Genomic DNA, 22,905 nt, shown 5'->3' on the forward strand with positions numbered 1-22,905 from the left:
TGTTGTCTATGAAAGAAGCAAATACGAAAAAAAAAGAGACTAATAACCAAAAACCAATTGAGTCAATCTGCATACTGAAACTAAGAGACTTATACATCAAGAACAACATCAGTATGAAGCATACACTGCTGAAAAGATCAAAAGAAACACTAGAAGTTATGTCAATTAGTCCATTAATTGCAGAAAATGGTGACTTGGTTCAAGACAACCAAGACATGACAAAGATTTTCAATGATTTATCTGCATCTGTCTTTACAAATGAAGGCACAACTTATGTCCCAAACCTTTTCTTTCTTTCTTTCAAACTATTCGCCATTTCCCGCATTAGCGAGGTAGCGTTAAGAACAGAGGACTGGGCCTTTGAGGGAATACCCTCACCTGGCCCAATTCTCTGTTCCTTCTTTTGGAAACTGTTCTGAAACATACTGATACAACAGTTGAGGACATATCATCAGCACTAAATGGAACAAACGTAAACAAAATGGATGGCCCTGAAAAATACTATCCAATGTCAACATAAGGGGCCAAAAATGAGAGATAAACCCTTGACTGTTCTCAGTAAGTCACTTGCTATGGAGATAGTTCCAGAAGAGTGGAGGCTTGCTAATGTAACTATGATATTCAAACAAGGTAATAAATTACCACCCTGAAATTATTGTCCAATCAGCTTAACATCTATTGCTGGTAAACTTGTGGAAACCCTCATTCAGAAAAAGTTTGCTAACCATTCTGTCATGTCTAACAAATGACAATAAAGAAGTTAATGCTATCTATGTGGATTTTCAAAAAGCATTTGATACAGTTTCAAATAAAATATTACTGATAAAAGTTAGGTCTCATGTATGCATACAGATAGGGTTGTATTTCTGTGGTTAGGAAACTGGCTAACTAGCCATAAACAGAGGAGTGATCTAGGGTCAAGCCTTAGAATGGTTAGATTTAATAAGAGTTTTGCCACAAGGATTACTCTTAGGACTAGATCTCTATCCCATACATATATAATCTTTCTTTTCTTTTTTTCTTTCATACTATTCGCCATTTCCCGCGATAGCAAGGTAGCGTTAAGAACAGACGACTGGGCCTTTGAGGGAATATCCTCACCTGGCCCACTTCTCTGTTCCTTCTTTTGGAAAATAAAAAAAAAATATATAATATATAATATATATATATCGAGGATGTAAGGCATGTGTACGTGTAGGAAGAGAGGAAAGTGATTGGTTCTCAGTGAATGTAGGTTTGCAGCAGGGGTGTGTGATGTCTCCATGGTTGTTTAATTTGTTTATGGATGGAGTTGTTAGGGAGGTAAATGCAAGAGTTTTGGAAAGAGGGGCAAGTATGAAGTCTGTTGGGGATGAGAGAGCTTGGGAAGTGAGTCAGTTGTTGTTTGCTGATGATACAGCGCTGGTGGCTGATTCATGTGAGAAACTGCAGAAGCTGGTGACTGAGTTTGGTAAAGTGTGTGAAAGAAGAAAGTTAAGAATAAATGTGAATAAGAGCAAGGTAATTAGGTACAGTAGGGTTGAGGGTCAAGTCAATTGGGAGGTAAGTTTGAATGGAGAAAAACTGGAGGAAGTAAAGTGTTTTAGATATCTGGGAGTGGATCTGGCAGTGGATGGAACCATGGAAGCGGAAGTAGATCATGGGGGGGGGGGGAATCCTGGGAGCCTTGAAGGATGTGTGGAAGTCGAGAACATTATCTCGGAAAGCAAAAATGGGTATGTTTGAAGGAATAGTGGTTCCAACAATGTTGTATGGTTGCGAGGCATGGGCTATGGATAGCGTTGTGCGCAGGAGGATGGATGTGCTGGAAATGAGATGTTTGAGGACAATGTGTGGCGTGAGGTGGTTTGATCGAGTAAGTAATGTAAGGGTAAGAGAGATGTGTGGAAATTAAAAGAGCATGGTTGAGAGAGCACAAGAAGGTGTTTTGAAATGGTTTGGGCACATGGAGAGAATGAGTGAGGAAAGATTGACCAAGAGGATATATGTGTCGGAGGTGGAGGGAACGAGGAGAAGTGAGAGACCAAATTGGAGGTGGAAAGATGGAGTGAAAAAGACTTTGTGTGATCGGGGCCTGAACATGCAGGAGGGTGAAAGGAGGGCAAGGAATAGAGTGAATTGGATCGATGTGGTATACCGGGGTTGACGTGCTGTCAGTGGATTGAATCAGGGCATGTTAAGCGTCTGGGGTGAACCATGGAAAGCTGTGTGGGTATGTATATTTGCGTGTGTGGACGTATGTATATACATGTGTATGGGGGTGGGTTGGGCCATTTCTTTCGTCTGTTTCCTTGTGCTACCTCGCAAACGCGGGAGACAGCAACAAAGCAAAAAAAAAAAATATATATATAAAATATAATATATAATAAAAAAGGGGGTGACTGTATTGTTGACTGGTTGGTAAAGTTATCTAATGTATGTATGATTCATGGTGAGGTACCTGAGGATTGGCGGAATGCTTGCATAGTGCCATTGTACAAAGGCAAAGAGGACAAAGGCGAGTGCTCAAATTACAGAGGTATAAGTTTGTCGAGTATTCCTGGGAAATTATATGGGAGGGTATTGATTGAGAGGGTGAAGGCATGTACAGAACATCAGATTGGGGAAGAGCAGTGTGGTTCCAGAAGTGGTAGAGGATGTGTGGATCAGGTGTTTGCTTTGAGGAATGTATGTGAGAAATACTTAGAAAAGCAAATGGATTTGTATGTAGCATTTATGGATCAGGAGAAGGAATATGACAGAGTTGATAGAGATGCTCTGTGGAAGGTATTAAGAATATATGGTGTGGGAGGCAAGTTGTTAGAAGCAGTGAAAAGTTTTTATCGAGGATGTAAGGCATGTGTACATGTAGGAAGAGAGGAAAGTGATTGGTTCTCAGTAAATGTAGGCTTGCGGCAGGGGTGTGTGATGTCTCCATGGTTGTTTAATTTGTTTATGGATGGGGTTGTTAGGGAGGTGAATGCAAGAGTTTTGGAAAGAGGGGCAAGTATGCAGTATGTTGGGGATGAGAGAGCTTGGGAAGTGAGTCAGTTGTTGTTCGCTGATGATACAGCGCTGGTGGCTGATTCATAAGAGAAACTGCAGAAGCTGGTGACTGAGTTTGGTAAAGTGTGTGAAAGAAGATAGTTGAGAGTAAATGTGAATAAGAGCAAGGTTATTAGGTACAGTAGGGTTGAGGGTCAAGTCAATTGGGAGGTAAGTTTGAATGGAGAAAAACTGGAGGAAGTGAAGTGTTTTAGATATCTGGGAGTGGATTTGGCAGCGGATGGAACCATGGAAGTGGAAATGAATCATAGGATGGGGGAGGGGGCGAAAATTCTGGGAGCCTTGAAGAATGTGTGGAAGTCAAGAACATTATCTCAGAAAGCAAAAATGGATATGTTTGAAGGAATAGTGGTTCCAACAATGTTGTATGGTTACGGGGCGTGGGCTATGGAGAGAGTTGTGCCCAGGAGGGTGGATGTGCTGGAAATGAGATGTTTGAGGACAGTATGTGGTGTGAGGTGGTTTGATCGAGTAAGTAATGTAAGGGTAAGAGAGGTGTGTGGTAATAAAAAGAGTGTGGTTGAGAGAGCAGAAGAGGGTGTTTTGAAATGGTTCGGTCACATGGAGAGAATGAGTGAGGAAAGATTGACCAAGAGGATATATGTGTCAGAGGTGGAGGGAACGAGGAGAAGTGGGAGACCAAATTGGAGGTGGAAAGATGGAGTGAAGAAGACCAAATTGGAGGTGGAAAGATGGAGTGAAGAAGATTTTGAGTGATCGGGGCCTGAACATGCAGAAGGGTGAAAGGCGTGCAATGAATAGAGTGAATTGGAACAATGTGGTATTTTTTTGTCTTTCGTACTATTCGCCATTTCCCGTGTTAGCGAGGTAGCATTAAGAGCAGAGGACTGAGCCTTTGAGGGAATATCCTCACTTAGCCCCCTTCTCTGTTCCTTCTATAGGAAAATTAAAAAAAAAAAAAGAGAGGGTAAACCATGGGAATTTTTGTGGGGCCTGTATGTGGAAAGGGAGCTGTGGTTTCAGTGCATTATACATGACAGCTAGAGACTGAATGTGAACAAATGTGGCCTTTGTTGTCTTTTTCTAGCGCTACCTCGCACACATGCGGGGGAAGGGGGTTGTCATATCATGTGTAACAGGGTGGCGATGAGAGTGAATAAACGCAGACAGTATGAATTGTGTACATGTGTACATGTCTGTGTGTATATATATGTATACGTTGAGATGTATAGGTATGTATATGTGTGTGTGTGGACGTGTATGTATACACATGTGTATGTGGGTGGGTTGGACCATTTTTTCGTCTGTTTCCTTGCGCTACCTCGCTAATGCGGGAGACAGCAACAAAGTATGATAAAAAAAAAATAATATACATACACAGACATATACATATATACACATTTACATACTCATACTTGCTGCCCTCATCCATTCCCGTTGTCACCCTGCAATACATGAAATGGCACACCCCTCCCCCTGCACGCATGCAAGGTAGCGCTAGGAAAAGACAACAAAGGCCACATTCATTCACACTCAGTCTCTCACTGTTATGTGTAATGCAGCGAAACCACAGCTCTCTTTCCAAATCCAGGACGCTTAAAATTTGTCTTGCGACCATATAATATTGTTGGAACTACCACTCTTTCAAACATTCCCATTTTTGGTCTCTGAGATAACGTTCTCTCCTTCCACACATTCTTCAGTGCTACCAAGACCTTTGCTACCCCCACCCTGTGACTCCCTTCCACTTCCATGGTTCCATTTGCTTCTAAGTCCACTCCCAGATATCTAAAACACTTCACTCCCTCCAATTTTTCTCCATTCAAACTTTCATTCCAATTTACTTGACCCTCAACCCTACTGAACCTAATACCCTTGCTCTTATTCACATTTATTCTCAACTTTTTCCTTTCACACACTTTTCCAAACCCAGTCACCAACTTCTGCAGTTTCTCACATGAATCAGCCACTAGAGCTGTATCATCAGTGAACAACAGCTGACTCACTTCCCAGGCCCTCTCACCCCCAACAGACTGCATACCCACCCCTCTCTCCAAAACTCTTGCATTTACCTCCCTATCATTCCATCCATAAACAAATTAGACAACCCTGGAGACATCACACACTCCTGCCACAGATCGACCTTTACTAGGAACCAATCACTCTCCTCTCTTCCTACCCGTACACATACCTTACATCCTCAGTAAAAACTATTCACTGCTTCTAGCAACTTACCTCCCACACCATATACTCTTACGACCTTCCACAGAGCATCTCTATCAACCCTAATATATGCCTTCTCCAGATCTATAAATGCTACAAACAAATCCATCTGTCTTTCAGAGTATTTCTCACATACATTCTTTAAAGCAAACACCTGATCTACACATCATCTACCACTTCGGAACCCACACTGCTCCTCCCCAATCTAACGCTCTGTAAGTGCCTTCACCCTCTCAATCAGTGCCCTCCCATATAATTTCCCAGGAATACTCAACAAACTTATGCTCTGTAGTTTGAACACTCACCTTTATCACCTTTGCCTTTGTACAATGGCACTATGCATGCATTCCATCAATCCTCAAGCACTTCACCATGATCCATACATATATCTAATATCCTTACCAACCAATCAACAACACAGTCAAACCCTTTCTTAATAAATTCTACTGCAATACCATCCAAACCTGCTGCCTTTCCTGATATCATCTTCCGCAAAGCTTTCACTACCTCTTCTTTCTTAACCAAGCCATTTTCCCTGATCCTCTCACTTCACACAACACCCTGACCAAAACACCCTACATCTGCCACTCTATTATCAAACACATCCAACAAACCTTCAAAATACTCACTCCATCTCCTTCTCACTTCATCACTACCTGTTAATACTTCCCTCCCTTCAACGATGTTCCCATTTATTCTCTTTTCTTACGCATGTTATTTACCTACTTCCAAAACACCTTTTTATTCTCCAAGGATCAGCAGTGGACTCAAACATTACCTGGGAATTCAAATGAGAACAGGAACAACTGCATTATTAATCAATGATATTGGCAATCAATAGTACTATGTCAACTGACTTTTAAAGCAGTTTACATACTAACAGTGTCAATGTGGACTAAACTCTGAAATTTTGCCTACCCTGAAAGGTGATGTTCGGCACACATCAGTATTCTGTTCATGAGACAACTAGTGCCTTGTAAAGTCATAAGGGGTTTTACCTCTCTTACTCTGAAGGTCATTAAAATCAAACCTATCCTCTTTTTGGAAGAGGCAGTTGTTTCTATATTCTATTTGCTATAAGTAAGATGACAGTACATTTCTTTCCTTTTTTTTTTTTTTTAAACTATTCGCCATTTCCCGCATTAGCGAGGTAGCGTTAAGAACAGAGGACTGGGCCTTTTTTGGAATATCCTCACCTGGCCCCCTCTGTTCCTTCTTTTGGAAAAAAAAAAAAAAAATAAAAAACGAGAGGGGAGGATTTCCAGCCCCCCGCTCCCTCCCCTTTTAGTCGCCTTCTACAACACGCAGGGAATACATGGGAAGTATTCTTAATCCCCTATCCCCAGGGATAATATTATGTGCACCAATACATCACTGACTCAATAATTCAGGAGCCAAATAAGCTGCCACTTCATTCTTACCACATATTCAGGCATCTCTTATTTCATTATTGAAAAAATTTTCTTGTTTCTGGATAAATAAATGATAACTATACAAAAGAAGGCCTTACAAGCATCATTATATACAAGAGATTAATGAACAAAGATAAATAATTGATAATTTATACATACAGAGAAGAATGAATTGCATAGCCTTCACAATTACATTTTCAATACAGTCAGTTTGTACAATGACAAAATTAGTTAGTTTACAATGAGAAGGTTATATATATATATATATATATATATATATATATATATATATATATATATATATATATATATATATATATATATATATATATATATATATTTTTTTTTTTTTTTTTTTTTTTTAATACTTTGTCGCTGTCTCCCGCGTTTGCGAGGTAGCGCAAGGAAACAGACGAAAGAAATGGCCCAACCCCCCCCCATACACATGTATATACATACGTCCACACACGCATATATACATACCTACACAGCTTTCCATGGTTTACCCCAGACGCTTCACATGTCTTGATTCACTCCACTGACAGCACGTCAACCCCGGTATACCACATTGCTCCAATTCACTCTATTCCTTGCCCTCCTTTCACCCTCCTGCAAGTTCAGGCCCCGATCACACAAAATCTTTTTCACTCCATCTTTCCACCTCCAATATGGTCTCCCTCTTCTCCTCGTTCCCTCCACCTCCGACACATATATCCTCTTGGTCAACCTTTCCTCACTCATTCTCTCCATGTGCCCAAACCATTTCAAAACACCCTCTTCTGCTCTCTCAACCACGCTCTTTTTATTTCCACACATCTCTCTCACCCTTACGTTACTTACTCGATCAAACCACCTCACACCACACATTGTCCTCAGACATCTCATTTCCAGCACATCCATCCTCCTGCGCACAACTCTATCCATAGCCCACGCCTCGCAACCATACAACATTGTTGGAACCACTATTCCTTCAAACATACCCATTTTTGCTTTCCGAGATAATGTTCTCGACTTCCACACATTCTTCAAGGCTCCCAGAATTTTCGCCCCCTCCCCCAACCTATGGTCCACTTCTGCTTCCATGGTTCCATCCGCTGCCAGATCCACTCCCAGATATCTAAAACACTTCACTTCCTCCAGTTTTTCTCCATTCAAACTCACCTCCCAATTGACTTGACCCTCAACCCTACTGTACCTAATAACCTTGCTCTTATTCACATTTACTCTTAACTTTCTTCTTCCACACACTTTACCAAACTCAGTCACCAGCTTCTGCAGTTTCTCACATGAATCAGCCACCAGCGCTGTATCATCAGCGAACAACAACTGACTCACTTCCCAAGCTCTCTCATCCCCAACAGACTTCATACTTGCCCCTCTTTCCAAAACTCTTGCATTTACCTCCCTAACAACCCCATCCATAAACAAATTAAACAACCATGGAGACATCACACACCCCCGCCGCAAACCCACATTCACCGAGAACCAGTCACCCCCCCCCACACGCACAGAAGCTGGTGACGGAGTTTGGTAAAGTGTGTGGAAGAAGAAAGTTAAGAGTAAATGTGAATAAGAGCAAGGTTATTAGGTACAGTAGGGTTGAGGGTCAAGTAAATTGGGAGGTGAGTTTGAATGGAGAAAAACTGGAGGAAGTGAAGTGTTTTAGATATCTGGGAGTGGATCTGGCAGCGGATGGAACCATGGAAGCGGAAGTGGATCATAGGGTGGGGGAGGGGGCGAAAATTCTGGGGGCCTTGAAGAATGTGTGGAAGTCAAGAACATTATCTCGGAAAGCAAAAATGGGTATGTCTGAAGGAATAGTGGTTCCAACAATGTTGTATGGTTGCGAGGCGTGGGCTATGGATAGAGTTGTGCGCAGGAGGATGGATGTGCTGGAAATGAGATGTTTGAGGACAATGTGTGGTGTGAGGTGGTTTGATCGAGTGAGTAACGTAAGGGTAAGAGAGATGTGTGGAAATAAAAAGAGCGTGGTTGAGAGAGCAGAAGAGGGTGTTTTGAAGTGGTTTGGGCACATGGAGAGAGTGAGTAAGGAAAGATTGACCAAGAGGATATATGTGTCGGAGGTGGAGGGAACGAGGAGAAGAGGGAGACCAAATTGGAGGTGGAAAGATGGAGTGAAAAAGATTTTGTGTGATCGGGGCCTGAACATGCAGGAGGGTGAAAGGAGGGCAAGGAATAGAGTGAATTGGAGCGATGTGGTATACCGGGGTTGACGTGCTGTCAGTGGATTGAATCAAGGCATGTGAAGCGTCTGGGGTAAACCATGGAAAGCTGTGTAGGTATGTATATTTGCGTGTGTGGACGTGTGTATGTACATGTGTATGGGGGGGGGGTTGGGCCATTTCTTTCGTCTGTTTCCTTGCGCTACCTCGCAAACGCGGGAGACAGCGACAAAGTATAAAAAAAAAAAAAAAAAAAAAATATATATATATATATATATATATATATATATCTATATGTAATATAAATATATTCAAATTTATTTACATATCTGCTTATTTATACCTCTGTATATGTATCATCTATTAAGCAACCCCAGTCATCCCTCCTATGGGGCTCCTGCAGCTTCAGTGCTGCAGCACAATCAGCAGCAGAGATGATGGACTCATTTGGAGTGATGATACAACCTTGCCAAAGATGACTTTTCACTTGTGGTGTGACCCCATGCAAGTGGAGTCTGGTCATTTTACTGTGTATTTATTTTGTTAGTGTTGTGTTTAGTGGGGATGTGGATGGTCACACGAGTAGGACCCCTTTCTGAAAGGGTCCTGTTGTTACCCTGTGACCCTTTTCCATGGAGCTCATGCAGCTTTAAGACTTTCCTATATTCAGTAGCAGGAATAGAATGGATCATTTTAAAAATCTGATAATTTTTTAACCATACTGTACTCTTTCATCAACTGACAATGATACAGCCTTGACAAAGAGGATTTTTTGCTTATGGTGTAACCTCTAACATGAGTCGGTTAACACCATTATTACTTACTTACTGCCTCAGAAGTCCTTTGTGTCTTTATGAAACACCTGCAACACTTGGAAAGCTGGCCATATCCACTGGATGGGACTATGGGTTGTAAAGTGTTGTGAATCTGTGTATGTGTCTATGTAGGGAGACTGCTGTTCAGGTGAGCAGTAAGTGGTCAGTGTCTTTGTTGTAGAAGTTGTCACCTGGGCATGAGGGTCCTATGATATTTTGAATAGGTATATGTAGTGTAGTAGGGATGGGTAATTCCCTGAGCAGAGACATGAGAGTGTGAGTTGTATATGCCTGGGGAGTTTGGTTTTAGGCGAGATTGTTTATGACCTAATTGGGAGGGTAGTTGTTTAGAAATTGTCTGGTCATTTTACTATTTGTTTTATTTTGTTAGTTTTCTTTCCTAAGGTCTTTTATATTGCTCTCCCAGAATATGACAGCATTTGTTTCTGGTCAGTATTTCATCTTATTACTTCCTTAACTTCCTCTACAACAGAGAAGTTGAAATGCTTCACCATTAGTGTCTTCTACAAACAAAATTTCCAGTTTCCTACATATATATATATCTACCTAAGAGTATCTACCTACAATGAAATTGTGCCATGTTGGCAAGGCTGGCATGTGATGCTCAACATGCTACAGAATACAGACACTTCCCAAAATTACTGCATCTCTTCATCAGTATTGAAAATAAAGCAAGATGAATTCTAATTGCAAAGTCTACTTTTACCAACCTGTGTTTAGCTATCATTTTGTAAAGAAGATGCATATATCACAGACAAAAAAAAGTTCATTGGTTAACTAAACATTTCTTACTGACCAAATGTTCCAATTTTTTGCGACGTAAGAGAGGTTGTTCTTGTAAAACAGAATCAGCCAGCACATTCAGAGTTGCTTCAACCTGAGTCAGAGTCTGCTGTAAAGGACCCACATCACCACTGGCAGCTGCTGACAAACCAGCTTCAACCTGAAATATCATGAATTCTTTGATGTCCACATTTAGCTTAACAACTACAAAATCCAAGCAATGTTACACAACATTCATATTTCATAATGATAAAGCTAATTCTCAAAATGCATGTGAAAAACACACACAATAATTCCTTTTAAACAGTGTTTTGAAAAATCAAATATATTTTCCTACCTCTTCACTCCACGAGATCTGTGCAGCCAGCACAACAAGTTGTGCCTGGTATTTATCACACCACTGAAGGTAGCTCTCTGTATCAATGGGGCCATGTTTGAACTGCTTGATATCTGCAACAGCTGATGCCAAATTCTGAGCAAGAGTCATTCTCATCTCATGTTCCACTTGCTTAAGCCACTCATTGATCTTAGGATAGTCTACTGTTGACACCACCTTATTGAATGGTACCTGAAGAATACAAAGAGCACAAAAGTCACTTATAAATACATGGGTGAATGGTATCTGAGAAAACATGTTCTGAAAACTTGATAAATGTATGGGTGAATGGTACCTGAAAAAAACAAAGAGCCCTAAAATCTGTTAATCAATATCTTGGTAACAAATATGATACCAGAAGTTATGAAATCAAGATTTAAGACTGATTCACGATACAGCAGTAATTTATTTAAGAATCATAATATAATCTTTGTCATGGCATTTAACTTTATAAACCAAAACTGCAATATATCAAGACAACTACAAATGCTGGCTTTGGAATTTGACTCACATATTATTTCCTTATGAGAATTCTAATACAGCACCCACAAAAAGTACTGTACCATCATTTTCACATAAAATCTTGCATTACCATTAAGAAGCATACAAGCTTTGAAAGCATATTAAAGATACAACCTTATTAGGATATACAGATAAGGCATCATAAAGCAAAATACTTGGAAGCACACCTCCAGGACTTACTGTTTGAAAAAAAAAAAAATAATACTAATAACTAATAATAACAATAACAATAATAATAACTAACAATTTTTTCATACACATTCACCATTTCCTGTGTTAGCGAGGCAGCATTAAAAGCAGAGGACTGAGCCTTTGAGGTAATATCCTCGCTTGGCCCCCATCTCTGTTCCTTCTTTTGGAAACTAAAAATGGGAAGGGAGGATTTCCAGCCCCCAGCTCCCTCCCCTTTTAGTCGCCTTCTACGACACGCAGGGAATACATGGGAAGTATTCTTTCTCTCCCATCCCCAGGGATGACAATAATAATAACAATAATAATAAAAAGACAAGAGCAAGGGAAGGAGTAGCAATACTCCTGAAACAGGAGTTGTGGGAGTATGTGATAGAATGTAAGAAAGTAAATTCTCAATTAATATGGGTAAAACTGAAAGTTGATGGAGAGAGATGGGTGATTATTGGTGCATATGCACCTGGGCATGAGAAGAGAGATCATGAGAGGCAAGTGTTTTGGGAGCAGCTGAATGAGTGTGTTAGTGGTTTTGATGCACGAGACCAGGTTATAGTGATGGGTGATTTGAATGCAAAGGTGAGTAATGTGGCAGTTGAGGGAATAATTGGTATACATGGGGTGTTCAGTGTTGTAAATGGAAATGGTGAAGAGCTTGTAGATTTATGTGCTGAAAAAGGACTGATGATTGGGAATACCTGGTTTAAAAAGCGAGATATACATAAGTATACTTATGTAAGTAGGAGAGATGGCCAGAGAGCGTTATTGGATTATGTGTTAATTGACAGGCGCGCGAAAGAGAGACTTTTGGATGTTAATGTGCTGAGAGGTGCAACTGGAGGGATGTCTGATCATTATCTTGTGGAGGCTAAGGTGAAGATTTGTATGGGTTTTCAGAAAAGAAGAGTGAATGTTGGGGTGAAGAGGGTAGTGAGAGTAAGTGAGCTTGGGAAGGAGACTTGTGTGAGGAAGTACCAGGAGAGACTGAGTACAGAATGGAAAAAGGTGAGAACAATGGAAGTAAGGGGAGTGGGGGAGGAATGGGATGTATTTAGGGAATCAGTGATGGATTACGCAAAAGATGCTTGTGGCATGAGAAGAGTGGGAGGTGGGTTGATTAGAAAGGGTAGTGAGTGGTGGGATGAAGAAGTAAGAGTATTAGTGAAAGAGAAGAGAGAGGCATTTGGACGATTTTTGCAGGGAAAAAATGCAATTGAGTGGGAGATGTATAAAAGAAAGAGACAGGAGGTCAAGAGAAAGGTGCAAGAGGTGAAAAAAAGGGCAAATGAGAGTTGGGGTGAGAGAGTATCATTAAATTTTAGGGAGAATAAAAAGACGTTCTGGAAGGAGGTAAATAAAGTGCGTAAGACAAGGGAGCAAATGGGAACTTCAGTGAAGGGCGCAAATGGGGACGTGATAACAAGTAGTGGTGATGTGAGAAGGAGATGGAGTGAGTATTTTGAAGGTTTGTTGAATGTGTTTGATGATAGAGTGGCAGATATAGGGTGTTTTGGTCGAGGTGGTGTGCAAAGTGAGAGGGTTAGGGAAAATGATTTGGTAAACAGAGAAGAGGTAGTAAAAGCTTTGCGGAAGATGAAAGCCAGCAAGGCAGCAGGTTTGGATGGTATTGCAGTGGAATTTATTAAAAAAGGGGGTGACTGTATTGTTGACTGGTTGGTAAGGTTATTTAATGTATGTATGACTCATGGTGAGGTGCCTGAGGATTGGCGGAATGCGTGCATAGTGCCATTGTACAAAGACAAAGGGGATAAGAGTGAGTGCTCAAATTACAGAGGTATAAGTTTGTTGAGTATTCCTGGTAAATTATATGGGAGGATATTGATTGAGAGGGTGAAGGCATGTACAGAGCATCAGATTGGGGAAGAGCAGTGTGGTTTCAGAAGTGGTAGAGGATGTGTGGATCAGGTGTTTGCTTTGAAGAATGTATGTGAGAAATACTTAGAAAAGCAAATGGATTTGTATGTAGCATTTATGGATCTGGAGAAGGCATATGATAGAGTCGATAGAGATGCTCTGTGGAAGGTATTAAGAATATATGGTGTGGGAGGCAAGTTGTTAGAAGCAGTGAAAAGTTTTTATCGAGGATGTAAGGCATGTGTACGTGTAGGAAGAGAGGAAAGTGATTGGTTCTCAGTGAATGTAGGTTTGCGGCAGGGGTGTGTGATGTCTCCATGGTTGTTTAATTTGTTTATGGATGGGGTTGTTAGGGAGGTGAATGCAAGAGTTTTGGAAAGAGGGGCAAGTATGAAGTCTGTTGGGGATGAGAGAGCTTGGGAAGTGAGTCAGTTGTTGTTCGCTGATGATACAGCGCTGGTAGCTGATTCATGTGAGAAACTGCAGAAGCTGGTGACTGAGTTTGGTAAAGTGTGTGAAAGAAGAAAGTTAAGAGTAAATGTGAATAAGAGCAAGGTTATTAGGTACAGTAGGGTTGAGGGTCAAGTCAATTGGGAGGTGAGTTTGAATGGAGAAAAACTGGAGGAAGTGAAGTGTTTTAGATATCTGGGAGTGGATCTGGCAGCGGATGGAACCATGGAAGCGGAAGTGGATCATAGGGTAGGGGAGGGGGCGAAAATTCTGGGAGCCTTGAAGAATGTGTGGAAGTCGAGAACATTATCTCGGAAAGCAAAAATGGGTATGTTTGAAGGAATAGTGGTTCCAACATTGTTGTATGGTTGCGAGGCGTGGGCTATGGATAGAGTTGTGCGCAGGAGGATGGATGTGCTGGAAATGAGATGTTTGAGGACAATGTGTGGTGTGAGGTGGTTTGATCGAGTAAGTAACGTAAGGGTAAGAGAGATGTGTGGAAATAAAAAGAGCGTGGTTGAGAGAGCAGAAGAGGGTGTTTTGAAATGGTTCAGGCACATGGAGAGAATGAGTGAGGAAAGATTGACCAAGAGGATATATGTGTCGGAGGTGGAGGGAATGAGGAGAAGAGGGAGACCAAATTGGAGGTGGAAAGATGGAGTGAAAAAGATTTTGTGTGATCGGGGCCTGAACATGCAGGAGGGTGAAAGGAGGGCAAGGAATAGAGTGAATTGGAGCGATGTGGTATACCGGGGTTGACGTGCTGTTAGTGGATTGAATCAAGGCATGTGAAGCGTCTGGGGTAAACCATGGAAAGCTGTGTAGGTATGTATATTTGCGTGTGTGGACGTATGTATATACATGTGTATGGGGGTGGGTTGGGCCATTTCTTTCGTCTGTTTCCTTGCGCTACCTCGCAAACGCGGGAGACAGCGACAAAGCAAAAAAAAAAAAAAAATAATAATAAAAATAATAATTCGTATGTAGCATTTATGGATCTGGAGAGGGCATATGATAGAGTTGATAGACATGCTCTGTGGAAGGTATTAAGAATATATGGTGTGGGAGGCAAGTTGTTAGAAGCAGTGAAAAGTTTTTATCGAGGATGTAAGGCATGTGTACGTGTAGGAAGAGAGGAAAGTGATTGGTTCACAGTGAATGTAGGTTTGTGGCAGGGGTGTGTGATGTCTCCATGGTTGTTTAATTTGTTTATGGATGGGGTTGTTAGGGAGGTGAATGCAAGAGTTTTGGAAAGAGGGGCAAGTATGAAGTCTGTTGTGGATGAGAGAGCTTGGGAAGTGAGTCAGTTGTTGTTCTGATGATACAGCGCTGGTGGCTGATTCATGTGAGAAACTGCAGAAGCTGGTGACTGAGTTTGGTAAAGTGTGTGAAAGAAGAAAGTTAAGAGTAAATGTGAATAAGAGCAAGGTTATTAGGTACAGTAGGGTTGAGGGTCAAGTCAATTGGGAGGTAAGTTTGAATGGAGAAAAACTGGAGGAAATAAAGTGTTTTAGATATCTGAGAGTGGATCTGGCAGCGGATGGAACCATGGAAGCGGAAGTGAATCATAGGGTGGGGGAGGGGGCGAAAATCCTGGGAGCCTTGAAGAATGTGTCGAAGCCGAGAACATTATCTCGGAAAGCAAATATGGGTATGTTTGAAGGAATAGTGGTTCCAACATTGTTGTATGGTTGCGAGGCGTGGGCTATGGATAGAGTTGTGTGCAGGAGGGTGGATGTGCTGGAAATGAGATGTTTGAGGACAATGTGTGGTGTGAGGTGGTTTGATCGAGTAAGTAATAATAGGGTAAGAGAGATGTGTGGAAATAAAAAAAGCGTGGTTAAGAGAGCAGAGGAGGATGTTTTGAAATGGTTTGGGCACATGGAGAGAATGAGTGAGGAAAGATTGACCAAGAGGATATATGTGTCGGAGGTGGAGGGAACGAGGAGAAGAGGGAGACCAAATTGGAGGTGGAAAGATGGAGTGAAAAAGATTTTGTGTGATCGGGGCCTGAACATGCAGGAGGGTGAAAGGAGGGCAAGGAATAGAGTGAATTGGAGCGATGTGGTATACAGGGGTTGACGTGCTGTCAGTGGATTGAATCAAGGCATGTGAAGCGTCTGGGGTAAACCATGGAAAGCTGTGTAGGTATGTATATTTGCGTGTGTGGACGTGTGTATGTACATGTGTATGGGGGGGGGGTTGGGCCATTTCTTTCGTCTGTTTCCTTGCGCTACCTCGCAAACGCGGGAGACAGCGACAAAGTATAAAAAAAAAAAAAAAATAACAATAATATTAATAATAATAATAATAATAAATGTTTGATGTTTGAGGACAATATGTGGTGTGAGGTGGTTTGATCGAGTAAGTAATGAAAGGGTAAGAGAGATGTATGGTAATAAAAAGAGCGTGGTTGAGAGAGCACAAGAGGGTGTTTTGAAATGGTTTGGTCACATGGAGGGAATGAGTGAGGAAAGATTGACAAAGAGGATATATGTGTCAAAGATGGAGGGAACAAGGAGAAGTGGGAGACCAAATTGGAGGTGGAAAGATGGAGTGAAAAAGATTTTGAGTGATTGGGGCCTGAACATCCTCAAACATCTCATTTCCAGCACATCCACCCTCCTCCGCACAACTGGATGTGGAAAGGGAGCTGTGGTTTCGGGCATTATTACATGACAGCTAGAGACTGAGTGTGAACAAATGGGGCCTTTGTTGTCTTTTCCTAGCGCTACCTCGCACACATGAGGGGGGAGGGGGATGTTATTCCATGTGTGGCGAGGTGGTGATGGGAATGAATAAAGGCAGACAGTGTGAATTGTGTGCATGTGTATATATGTATGTGTCTGTGTGTGTATATATGTGTGTACACTGAGATGTATGGGTATGTATATTTGCGTGTGTGGACGTGTATGTATATACATGTGTATGGGGGTGGGTTGGGCCATTTCTTTTGTCTGTTTCCTTGCGCTACCTCGCAAACGTGGGGGACAGCGACAAAGCAAAACATAAAAATATATAAGGGAGAAAGAATACTTCGCAAGCATTCCTCACGTCTCGTAGAAGGCGACTAAAGGGGATGGGAGTGGGGGGCTGGAAACCCTCCCCTCCTTGTATGTTAACTTTCTAAAAGGGGAAACAGGAGTCATGCTGGGAGTGCTCATCCTCCTCGAAGGCTCAGACTGGGGTGTCTAAATGTGTGTGGATGTAACCAAGATGAGAAAAAAGGAGAGATACATAGTATGTTTGAGGAAAGGAACCTCAATGTTTTGGCTCTGAGTAGAACGAAGCTCAAGGGTAAAGGGAAGAGTGGTTTGGGAATGTCTTGGGAGTAAAGTCAGGGGTTAGTGAGAGGACAAGAGCAAGGGAAGGAGTAGGACTACTCCTGAAACAGGAGTGGTGGAGTATGTGATAGAGTGTAAAAAAGTAAACTCGAGGTTGATATGGGTAAAACTGAAAGTGGATGGAGAGAGATGGGTGATTATTGGTGCATATGCACCTGGGCACAAGAAGAAAGATCATGAGAGGCAAGTGTTTTGGGAGCAGCTGAGTGAGTGTGTTAGTAATTTTAATGGTTATAGTGATGGGTGATTTGAATGCAAAGGTGAGTAATGTAGCAGTTGAGGGAATAATTGGTGTACATGGGGTGCTCAGTGTTGTAAATGGAAATGAAGAGCTTGTAGATTTATGTGCTGAAAAAGAACTGGTGATTGGGAATACCTGGTTTAAAAAGAGAGATATACATAAGTATACATATGTAAGTGAGAGAGATGGCCAGAGAGTGTTATTGGATTATGTGTTAATTGACAGGCATGCAAAAGAGAGACTTTTGGATGTTAATATGCTGAGATGTATAACTGGAGGGATATCTGATCATTACCTTGTGGAGGCGAAGGTGAAGATTTGTAGAGGTTTTCAGAAAAGAAGAGGGAATGTTGGGGTGAAAAGAGTGGTGAGAGTAAGTGAGCTTGGGAAGGAGACGTGTGAGGAAGTACCAGAAGAGACTGAGTACAGAATGGAAAAAGGTGAGAACAAAGGACGTAAGGGGAGTGGGGAAAGATTGGGATATATTTAGGGAAGCAGTGATGGCTTGGGCAAAAGATGCTTGTGGCATGAGAGGCATGGGAGGTGGGCAGATTAGAAAGGGTAGTGAGTGGTGGGATGAAGAAGTAAGATTATTAGTGAAAGAGAAGAGAGAAGCATTTGGATGATTTTTGCAGGGAAATGAGGCAAATGAGTGGGAGATGTATAAAAGAAAGAGGCAGGAGGTCAAGAGAAAGGTGCATGAGGTGAAAAAGAGGGCAAATGAGAGTTGGGCTGAGAGAGTATCATTAAATTTTAAGGAGAAAAAAAAGATGTTTTGGAAGGAGGTAAATAAAGTACGTAAGACAAGGGAACAAATGGGAACTTCAGTGAAGGTGGCTAATAGGGAGGTGATAACAAGTAGTGCTGACGTGAGAAGGAGATGGAGTGAGTATTTTGAAGGTTTGTTGAATGTGTTTGACGATAGAGTGGTAGATATAGGGTGTTTTGGTCAAGGTGGCGTGCAAAGTGAGAGGGTTAGGAAAAATGATTTGGTAAACAGAGAAGAGGTGGTAAAAGCTTTGCGGAAGATGAAAGCCAGCAAGTTTGGATGGTATTGCAGTGGAATTTATTACAAAAGGGGGTGACTGTATTGTTGACTGGTTGGTAAGGTTATTTAATGTATGTATGACTCATGCTGAGGTGCCTGATAATTGGCAGAATGCTTGCATAGTGCCACTGTACAAAGGCAAAGGGGATAAGAGTGAGTGCTCAAATTACAGAGGTATAAGTTTGTTGAGTATTCCTGGGAAATTATATGGGAGGGTATTGATTGAGAGGGTGAAGGCATGTACAGAGCATCAGATTGGGGAAGAGCAGTGTGGTTTCAGAAGTGGTAGAGGATGTGTGGATCAGGTGTTTGCTTTGAAGAATGTACATGAGAAATACTTAGAAAAGCAAATAGATTTGTATGTAACATTCATGGATCTGGAGAAGGCATATGATAGAGTTGATAGAGATGCTCTGTGGAAGGTATTAAGAATATATGGTGTGGGAGGAAAGTTGTTAGAAGCAGTGAAAGGTTTTTATCAATGATGTACTGTAGGAAGAGAGGAAAGTGATTGGTTCTCAGTGAATGTAGGTTGGCGGCAGGGGTGTGTGATGTCTCCATGGCTGTTTAATTTGTTTATGGATGGGGTTGTTAGGGAGGTGAATGCAAGAGTTTAGAAAAGAGGGGCAAGTATGAAGTCTGTTGGGGATGAGAGAGCTTGGGAAGCAAGTCAGTTGTTGTTCACTGATGATACAGCGCTGGTGGTTCATTCATGTGAGAAACTGCAGAAGCTGGTGAGAGAGTTTGGTAAAGTGTGTGAAAGAAAAAAGTTAAGAGTAAATGTGAATGAGAGCAAGGTTATTAGGTACACTTGGGATGAGGATCAAGTCAATTGGGAGGTGAGTTTGAATGGAGAAAAACTGGAGGAAGTAAAGTGTTTTAGATATCTGGGAGTGGATCTGGCAGTGGATGGAACCATGAAAGCGGAAGTGAAACATAGGGTGGGGGAGGGTGCAAAAATCCTGGGAGCCTTGAAGAATGTGTGGAAGTCGAGAACATTATCTCAGAAAGCAAAAATGGCTATGTTTGAAGGAATAGTGGTTCCAACAATGTTGTATGGTTGCGAGGCGTGGGCTATGGATAGAGTTGCGCGCAGGGGCGTGGATGTGCTGGAAATGAGATGTCTGAGGACAATATGTGGTGTGAGGTGGTTTGATCGAGTAAGTAATGTAAGGGTAAGAGAATTGTGCGGAAATAAAAAGAGCATGGTTGAGAGAGCAGAAGAGGGTGTTTTGAAATGGTTTGGGCACATGGAGAGAATGAGTGAGGAAAGATTGACCAAGAGGATATATGTGTCAGAGATGGAGGGAACGAGGAGAAGTGGGAGACCAAGTTGGAGGTGGAAAGATGGAGTGAAAAAGATTTTGAGTGATCGGGGCCTGAACATGCAGGAGGGTGAAAGGCGTGCAAGGAATAGAGTGAATTGGATCGATGTGGTATACCGGGGTCGACGTGCTGTCAATGGATTGAATCAGGGCATGTGAAGCGTCTCGGGTAAACCATGGAAAGTTCTGTGGGGCCTGGATGTGGAAAGGGAGCTGTGGTTTCGGGCATTATTGCATGACAGCTAGAGACTGAGTGTGAACGAATGGGGCCTTTGTTGTCTTTTCCTAGCGCTACCTCGCATACATGAGGGGGGAGGGGGATGTTATTCCATGTGTGGCGAGGTGGCGATGGGAATGAATAAAGGCAGACAGTGAGAATTGTGTGCATGTGTATATATGTATGTGTCTGTGTGTGTATATACATGTGTACTCTGAGATGTATGGGTATGTATATTTGCATGTGTGGACGTGTATGTATATACATGTGTATGGGGGTGGGTTGGGCCATTTTCTTTCGTCTGTTTCCTTGCGCTACCTCGCAAACGTGGGAGACAGCGACAAAGCAAATAAAAAAAAAATAGTGTATATATATATATATATGTATACGTTGAGATGTATAGGTATGTATATATGCAGGTGTGGACATGTGTGTATATAAATGTGTATGTGGGTGGGTTGGGCCATTCTTTCGTCTGTTTCCTTGCGCTACCTTGCTAACGTGGGAGACAGCGACAAAGCACAATAAATGAATAAATAAATAAATAAATAAATAAATAAATATATATCATCCCTGGGGATAGGGGAGAAAGAATACTTCCCACATATTCCCTGCGTGTCATAGAAGGCGACAAAAATGGGAGGGAGTGGGGAGCTGGAAATCCTCCTCGTTTTTTTTTTCTTTAATTTTCCAAAAGAAGGAACAGAGAAGGGGCCAAGTGGGGATGTTCCCTCAGGGGCCCAATCCTCTGTTGTTAATGCTACCTCGCTAAGTGGGAAATGGATAGATGCTCTGTGGAAGGTAATAAAAGTATATGGGGTGTTAGGCAAGTTGCTAGAGGCAGTGAAAAGTTCTTATCGAGGATGTAAGGCATGTGTACGAGTACGAAGAGAGAAAAGTGACTGGTTCCCACTGAATGTCGGTTTGCGGCAGGGGTGCGTGATGTCTCAATGGTTGTTGAATTTGTTTACAGATGGGGTTGAGCGATCGGGGCCTGAACATGCCGGAGGGTGAAAGGCGTGCAAGGAATAGAGTGAATTGGAACGATATGTTATACCGGGGTCGACGTGCTGTCAATGGATTGAACCAGGGCATGTGAGCGTCTGGGGTAAACCATGGGAAGTTTTGTGGGGCCTGGATGTGGAAAGGGAGCTATGGTTTCAGGGCATTATACATGACAGCTACAGACTGTTGTCTTTTCCTAGCACTACCTTGCACACATGGAGGGGGAAGGGGTTGTCTTTTCATGCGTGGCAAGGTGGCGATGAGAATGAATAAAGGCAGCAAGTATGAATTATGTACATGTGTATATATGTATATGTCTGTGTATGTATGTTGAAATATACAGGTATGTATATGTGCATGTATGGATGTGTATGTATATACATGTGTATGTGGGTGCTTTAGGCCATTCTTTGTCTGTTTCCTGGCACTGCCTTGCTAATGCAGAAAAAAGCAATTATGCATAACAAAATGAAGTAAACAATAATAATAATAAATCTAACACTACATCAAGGAATGCTGGCCAAAGTTATTACACCCATACATTAGCATTCTTCCTTTTCTATGTTTCTCATATTAAGTACATACAAAGTGTTGCAATATTAGTATATTGAATACGAATAAAGACAATACAGTAAACCCTCTATTTAACAAACCCCAATATAAAGGATTTCCAATTCAACAGACAAATAATATTTATTCATTCATTATGCTTTGTCGCTGTCTCCTGCATTGGCGAGGTAGTGCAAGGAAACAGATGAAAGAATGGCCCAACCCACCCACATACACATGTATATACATACACGCCCACATACGCACATATACATCCCTATACATTTCAACTTATACATACATATACATATATACACATGTACATATTCATACTTGCTGCCTTCATCCATTCCCTTCGCCACCCCACCACACATGAAATGGCACCCCCCTCCCCCATGCGCGTGCGAGGTAGCGCTAGGAAAAGACAACAAAGGGCACATTCGTTCGCACTCAGTCTCTAGCTCTCATGTATTATGCACCAAAACCACAGCTCCCTTTCCACATCCAGGCCCCACAAAACTTTCCATGGTTTACCCCAGGTGCTTCATACGCCCTGGTTCAATCCATTGACAGCATGTCGACCCCACTATAACACATCATTCCAATTCACTCTATTCCTTGCATGCCTTTCATCCTCTTGTATGTTCAGGCCCCAACTGCTCAAAATCTTTTTCACTCCATCCTTCCATCTCCAATCTGATCTCCCACTTCTCATCTTATACCTTTCTCTTGACCTCTGGCTGCTTTCTTTCATACTTCTTCCAGTCATTTGCACTATTTCTCTGCACAAATCATCCAAATGCCTCTCTCTTCTCTTTCACTAACAATCTTACTTCATCCCACCACTCACTACCCTTCCTCATCTGGCTACCTCCCACCTTTCTCATGCCACAGGCATCTTTTGCACAAGCCATCACTGCTTCCATAAATAAATCCCATTCCTTTCCTACTCTGCTTACGTCATTTGCTTTCACTTTTTACCATTCTGCACTCAATCTCTCCTGGTACTTCCTCACACAAGTCTCCTTTCCAAGCTCACTTACTCTCACCACTCTCTTCACCCCAACATTCTCTCTTCTCTTCTGAAAACCTATACAATGATCAGACATCCCTCCAGTAACACCTCTCAACACATTTTAACATCCAAAAGTCTCTCTTTTACACGCCTATCAATTAACATATAATCCAATAATGCTCTCTAGCCATATCTCCTACTTATTTATATTTATTTATTATACTTTGTCGCTGTCTCCCGCGTTTGCGAGGTAGCGCAAGGAAACAGACGAAAGAAATGGCCCAACCCCCCGCCATACACATGTATATA

The 22,905-nt window shown here is 41.9% G+C and overlaps 1 protein-coding gene across 7 annotated transcripts in view; it reads right to left on the reverse strand.

The window, feature by feature from the left end:
* Dhc64C (dynein heavy chain, cytoplasmic) overlaps nucleotides 1–22,905 on the reverse strand; it is a 335,090-nt gene that overhangs the window by 166,253 nt on the left and 145,932 nt on the right. For all 7 annotated transcript variants that reach the window (XM_071692492.1, XM_071692491.1, XM_071692489.1 and 4 more), the window contains 2 exons: nucleotides 10,781–11,011; nucleotides 10,457–10,603 (listed from right to left, as the gene is read on the reverse strand). In XM_071692492.1, coding sequence (XP_071548593.1) covers nucleotides 10,457–10,603; nucleotides 10,781–11,011 — 378 coding nt within the window. The remainder of the gene's footprint in view (nucleotides 1–10,456; nucleotides 10,604–10,780; nucleotides 11,012–22,905) is intronic.

This window comes from Panulirus ornatus, chromosome 53 (assembly GCF_036320965.1).
Source record: "Panulirus ornatus isolate Po-2019 chromosome 53, ASM3632096v1, whole genome shotgun sequence".
In the NCBI taxonomy this organism is placed as follows: Eukaryota; Metazoa; Arthropoda; class Malacostraca; order Decapoda; family Palinuridae; genus Panulirus; species Panulirus ornatus.